This window comes from Leishmania mexicana, chromosome 20 (genome assembly GCF_000234665.1).
Source record: "Leishmania mexicana MHOM/GT/2001/U1103 complete genome, chromosome 20".
Taxonomy (NCBI): domain Eukaryota; phylum Euglenozoa; class Kinetoplastea; order Trypanosomatida; family Trypanosomatidae; genus Leishmania; species Leishmania mexicana.
Genome location: NC_018324.1, coordinates 316,549 through 323,100, shown reverse-complemented (window position 1 = coordinate 323,100; position 6,552 = coordinate 316,549). Strand labels below are relative to the sequence as shown.

The window sequence follows — 6,552 nt, the reverse complement described above, 5'->3', positions numbered from 1 at the left end:
ACACACACAGAGAACGAAAAAAAAAATGAAATAAAAATGGCCCGGAATCAGGAGGAGAGGAGAGGAGAGGGGGAGTGGAGGGAGGGGCAGAAGGGGAGGAGAGCAAAGGAAACAACAAAGGGAAAAACAAAACAAAGAGGCGCCGTGCCCACACACCATACGTCCGAAAGAAAAGGAGAGAGAGAGCACCAAGCAGTGAGAGCACAAGCAACAGTGGCGTTTTTTGTTGTTGTTGGAAAAGAGTATTGTATCGCGAGTGCGTGGACGGGGGTGGGCGTGTGTGACTGTACACCACCACACAACCAGAGATGCGGAGCCTGGGCCGTGCACAGGGACGGCTTCGTGGCAGATTTCCGATGAGAACAATGATAAGAAGCGCAAAGACAGAGAGAAGCGGGGGAGGGGGGAAGAAACAGAATGCGCCAAGTGAAACAAAACACCCAAAGATATGACGAAATGGAGAAAAAAATCTAGACAGGCACGCTCACACAAAAACGCGCGCGCAGGAACCCCCTGGGAAGGAAAGGGAGAGGGAAGGAGAGCGCAGCGGGCTAACACCGAACGACTGTAGACGTTTTGAAGTATTTGCTATCTTTTTTTTTTCCTTTCCCTCTCTGCTCTCGTTTACTTGTGCTCTCTTGCTGTATCCCGTGTTGCTCCCTACAACCCGTTCTGTACGCAGCAACTGCCTGTGCGTTGATGGGTCCACAGACCCTAAAGCGTCAGCGGGCGCTATGCGTGCGTGGACTGCCCTGTCGATCACTGACCTTCCGGAGTGATGAAAACGGAAACAAGAGGTGAACAAGAATGAGGAGAGTTCACGGAGGGACGAATAGGAGACGGGCGTGAAATCAGTCACCAGAGAAGGTCAGCCGTAGCACACACACACACACACACGCGCGCACAGAAAAATGAAGGCAGAAATGAGATGTACAGTATAAAGGGTGAAGAACCGCCTGAAAGGGTGCTCGACAGCGATTGAGGAAGACAGACGCCCAGCCGATTCGAAGGGGGTTTTGGGGGGAGATGAGAAACACGCGATAAAATATATAAAACAAACTAATAATAATAACCAAAAGAAACGATGGAGTAGCCACGGGGGACGTGGGGGTCGATCCGGTTCGAGTATGCGCTTTGTGGGAAGAAGTGGTCCCCTGGTGGAACGAAGACGATGGTTGAGCGGACAGGACAAAAGGCTCGCAAGACGGAGGCGAAGAACACAACAACACAGACACACACGCACACACTCACGCGAGAAAAAAAAACAGAGATAAGTGAAAAGGAACGACACCGAGAGGCAGGCAGGAGAGAGGGGAGGTAAGAAGCAATCAGCAAAATAATGGCATGAAAAACACAAACGGCAAACTCCAGCAAAGAAAAGGAGTAGCGAGATGTTCGTACAAATCAGTCACGGTGACTTTGTGTAGTGAAACGGCAGCGATGACGCATACACACCGCCGTGCGGGCGACACGGTGCGTATGAGTAGATGTAGAGGAGGATGTGTGCGTGTGCGCCTGCTCACGAAACGGTAGCCGGCTCCACACAGTAACGCGATCCCTTGCTCGAGCGCGTGTGGTCTTGCGATCCCCCGTGATTCTTCTCTGTTCTCACGAATTGCGGCGTCCCTGTAGCCGCCAGGGACCACGCAGAGGAAGAAATGCTCTCTTGGAAACGGATTACAACAACAGAAGTGGAGGGGGGAGGTGGCGTTGGATAGAGTTGAGCGCGCTGGCCTTCGTCAAGGAATGCTTTGCGCGACAGAGCTTCACACGTGCACTTGTGTGAGAGAACGAAAGCGCGCGTGCGGGGAGCTTCTGTCTATGAGGAGTTTGTGTTACCTTACTCTTTTTTTGCTGTTGTTGTAACTGCGCATTGCATCGCAGGAGATTCGCGTTGGATGTGTGGAAGGTGCGCGAGAGAGAGAAGGAAAGAAGGCGTGAGGTGGTGGGGAGAAGATGGTGCAGCAGAGGCGCAGGCGCTGCACGAGAGAGGTGAGCAGAGACACACTCACATACAGGCTCGAAGACAGAATGAGTAGGGCAGCAACGCAAGGCCGCACATGTCACGTTCTTTCCCACCTGCGTTGATGTGGGCATGCCACAGTGATTGCACAGAAGACAAATGCACACGCCAACACCAACCAACAGGCGTGCGGCTTGGCCGAGCTAACTAGCGCGCCGATGCGTGGGTCAGGCACCGAGACTGGACACACACCTTCCGCTTGGCACGGGTTAACGGAGTTGTAATATATTTGTTGCTTATGGCGTTGCGACATCATGCCCTTCCATGTATTTCCCGCAGGTGCGTGCACTCCAGCTAAATGGGCCGCTGCCTCGGCACAGCCTACCTCCGCGACCGTCGCTCCTCCTTTTACACGTCATTCTCGCCGCACACATACATCGACGTGTGTAACACGAGCGTGTGGGAGGGGGCATGGAGTGTCCTCTTCGAGGCATGAGAAGTGGGTCAAAGGAAACCAAATGAGAAAATACAAGAGCACTGACCCCAATTCCATCCATGTGTATCCACATGTATACACACGCGCATGCGCAGATGACGAGATGAAGGTTTCGCGAGGAAAAAAGGGAGAAGCCTAGGTGTGTCCGCGCGATACAGCTGGCGCGCAAAATGCGGTTAGAGAGACAGGAAGAACAAGACAAGACACACAACAAACAGATGAGCATCAGGAAATTGTATGCATACGTGCGTACATCCTAGTCCCTCGTTGGTGTTTTTTTTAGCGGCAGGAGGAGGTGTCGTTGTGTGCATTAGCCAGATGTTTACGTTTACTTAGTGGATCTCGGAAGGAGACAGGACAAACAAAAACGGTGAAAAACAAAGCGTCAGTGGATTTGTGCGCGTGCCAGTGTCGTATACGAGTGCTGCATTCTGTGGGGTGGCTTCCGAAAAAGGAGGAGGGAGGGGGAAGAGGAGCGGCCGGCATTCTCGCCGGTGCCCAGTGACAGCTGTCTTCGCGATGGGGCAAGCAAGAAAAGAGAGGGGGGTTGCATATGCTACCGCGAGTGATAGTGAGATCCTCCACAAGAGTCCCCGCATCAGCCACACAAATGGGAAAGGTCCGCGCTGGTGGCTACCGAGCTGGAAAGCTCGCACCGTCAAGCGATAAGAGAAGCGTACAACAAAATCTACGCGGCGGCCACACGTGCGAACACCAAAGACGCACCACACGCGCACCCACATCTAAAACGATTACCCATCACAACAGCACAAAGCACCCGCGCGCGCACACACAGCGGCACCGGAGGCCGGTGACTCCTTTTTATTTATTTTTTTTTTGTTCTCTGGTTGAAAACCCGCAGAGATCAATGGAGAGAGACCGCTGTAGCGGACCACCGCAAAAGGAGAACAACGAGACAGCGGGCACCGACACACACACGAGCCACACACAACACGAAACAAAACAAAAAAAAACGCACAAGTGCTGAGCCACTGCGGAGACGCAACGAGCCGGACACACAAAAAAAGGCGGAAGACAACAACAACAACAAAAAAAAACACAACGGCGACGTGCGACACACACAGACGCATGCGTTGACGCCACCACAGGACAAGAGCAGCCGGAAAAATAAACGAAGAATTATATGGGAGCGAAAGACGACCAACTATCCGCCGCACCCACATAGTGGAATTTGTAGGCAGGGGACATAGTGTGATCGACTTCGTTAACGAGCAGCGTCTGCCGAGCCTCGGCACGGATGTGCGAAGGCTCCAGCGCACTCGTGACGCGTGATACTCTCGTTTCGCGCAGCTCACCACCCTTGCCTCTTCGTTTGTTCTCGTTATAGCTACGCCAGCTCGTCCACCAGGGTTTCACGGACATTCTGCAGTAAGTTGCCTTCGTCACCACCAGCGGTCTCGCGGCGCAGTTGGAAGATGCGCTCCACGACGGTGATCTCTGTCGCCGTCGTGTTGAGACCGCAAAAGGCGGCCCAGTCGTTCACTACGAGGCCAGAGCCGATGGCAGCATTGCCCCGGTTGATCGTGCCCGCCACGACCGGCACCTGCAGCAGAGAGGAAATCTCGTCCATGTCCTGCGCTGGGGTCTTGGGATGCACCATGCAACCCTTATTCGTAGCTACGGCGTAACTACCGACTAGGGCGTTCTCCGCAATGGAGGTGCGGAACGTCTGAACCTGCAGTGTGTCGCGGATCACCTCCTCTGTCTCACGGCTCAGGTCTGTGTGGATGAGCGCTACGTGGTCGTTACAAACCACACAGTTGCCTAGTGCAGACAGACGCTCTTCGACACGCTGCACTTTCACCGAGTCTGGTAGCGAGTTGCGGAGGTGCTGCAGCTCCTGATCCGTTGTGATGGACGGAACGATGAGGCCGTGGCGGTTGCCGATGGTAAGGCGGCCAATCACGCGTGCATCCCCTATGGAAGTGTACACGACACATATGTGGTTTGCCAACTCCTGCTCGAACACCGAGTAGAAGTTTTGCGACGCACCAGCGGCCACGAGGCAGTACGCGTTGGTGAGGCGGGAGAAGACACCGATATCATCGGAGCTCTCAAAGCGGGTGCGTAGCGTCATGGCTGATGCGGATGTTCCTTTAAGTGGACCACGTTGGCAGGAGAAGGTGTGACGGTGAGGAGTGGGGATGGTTTAGTCACTGGGGAACTGGAGAGCGCGGTAAGCAGTGTAGGCTAGAAGTAGCCGAGCCTAGAAGGCAGCGAGTGTAATCAGCCAAGAACGGGGCCACGGAAACGCGTCAGAAGGCGAAGAGAAGGCCGGGTAGGTGCGAGAGGTCGAAAGACGCGACACACACACACAGAGAAAAAAGGAGGGGAGGGCGTTGGCAGCTTGCTCGCTGCTTCTGTTCCTTACCGTTCTTCTTTGTTTATGGGCGAAGGACTCGAACAGGACGTAGACAGGGAAGGAGAGATGGAGAGTGAGGGAGAAGGGCAGATATCGTCACGTGTGTGGGCGGGGGCGTGACGGCAATACACAAGAGGAAGATGAAGCCGCTACAAGGGACACCCACCTACCCTATCACCCTGCACGTACCCATTGTGACAGCAGAATCGTTCCAGCCGGAGGGAGGGAGGTGGGCGTAGTAATCGACATCACAAAGGGGGGAGGGGGGCGAAACTACATTGTCGAGCGACAAGGCGCTGCTCGGTCGCTGTCACAACACCCCATTCGACGTGCGCGTCTATGCGTGCGTGTGCCCTTCTGATGCGCACCGATACACCCACAAGCATACACCCATACATACACCTCTTTGCCCTGCTTGAGCTGAGGTGAGGCGCTCTTGATCTTTCGGGGGGGGGGCTTTTGGTGTGTTCGGCTTCAACGCCTTTTCGCTGATCGGTCAAAATGCGGAGCGCAAGGGGAGAGAGGAGGAGGAGGGGGAGGGGGCGGTAGTAGATGTTGCCCTCTTCCCCCCCCCGTCACGGAAGGGAAGCCGGCCGCACAACAGTGCAAGTTGCGATCAAGAAGCGCCAAAGCGATAAAACAAAGTCCAGACAACACGCAAAAAGCGAAACGGATCAAAACATTGTGCGCAGCGACGGCGTGCACGGTGGCGCCCCAGCGCAGAGCGGTTCACTTGAGCAAACACTTTCGTGTAAGCATGAAGGCACACACATGCACACACACACACACGTCTCTGCAGCACTCAATCGCCATCCGGTTCGTTGAGAGCGTCATAGGAGAGAACCGTGGGGGTTAGCTTGTGTCGAAGGTGCGCCTGCCGCTCTCGATCTAGTCGCGCGGCCTCCTTGAAGAGCGCCTTCTCTGAGTCGAAAAGAAGCCCGTAGTCCTCGTAGAACTGGTGCTCCTTGTCCTCGATCACCTCTGTCACCTCGGGCAAAAAGTGCTTCATGACGCGTTCGATACCGTCCTTGAGGGTGTTCTGCGACGAGGGGCACGTTTTGCAGGCACCAAGCATCGCAAGGGACACAACACCCGTTTTCTCGTTGAAGTTCAGCAGCTTTACGTCGCCTCCGTCGCGCTGGACCATCGGACGCACCTGCTCCCGCAGCAGCTCCTTGATGCATTGTAGCACCTCGGAGTCGGTGTCCTTCAGCTCTAGGTCATCCTCGATGAGAGTGTACTCCTTTGCAGGAGAGATGCACGTATTATTGAAGATGAGGTAGTGCCCCAGGAAGCTGCTGATGCTCCACTCGATTTTAGACCACTCCACATTCGTGTACACGGAGATGGACACGTGCCGAGGGGCGATAAAGACGCTCATCACCTCCTGCGAGTACTGCTCAAAGAGTCCTTGGGAGAGCGGGTGCACCCACGCCAGGCCGCGGTGTGCCACCTCGCACGACTGCCCTTGCGGCACAAAGCTCTCAAAGCTGTCCGCCGGGATAGTGAAGGAGTGGCAGAGCGGGTTTGGGGTGGGCTGCGCATGCAGCTGCATCATGCGACGGCATAACGTGCGCCGCAGCATACTACACATAAACCTCGTAACCCATGGGAGCGCGCAACCTTGAGAAGACAAGGACGAAGAGGCAAACACCAAACGAGAGAGGGAGTAGGGACAGGAGGAGTTGGACAGAGATGCATGACGAGTAC

General features: G+C 55.0%; 2 protein-coding genes across 2 annotated transcripts; both read right to left on the bottom strand.

Annotated features, from left to right (window-relative positions):
• Positions 1-3,807: 3,807 nt before the first annotated feature.
• LMXM_36_0890 (putative eukaryotic translation initiation factor 6 (eIF-6)) lies at positions 3,808-4,557 on the bottom strand (the record flags this gene model as incomplete). Its single annotated transcript, XM_003874385.1, has 1 exon — positions 3,808-4,557. The coding sequence occupies one exon, from the start codon at positions 4,555-4,557 to the stop codon at positions 3,808-3,810; it is 750 nt and encodes a 249-aa protein (XP_003874434.1).
• A 1,087-nt stretch (positions 4,558-5,644) lies between these two features.
• LMXM_36_0880 (conserved hypothetical protein) lies at positions 5,645-6,550 on the bottom strand (the record flags this gene model as incomplete). The annotated part of the gene is made up of 1 exon (XM_003874384.1): positions 5,645-6,550. A coding segment is annotated over one exon (906 nt), but the record flags the coding sequence as incomplete, so codon positions are not given.
• Between the last annotated feature and the right edge of the window lie 2 nt (positions 6,551-6,552).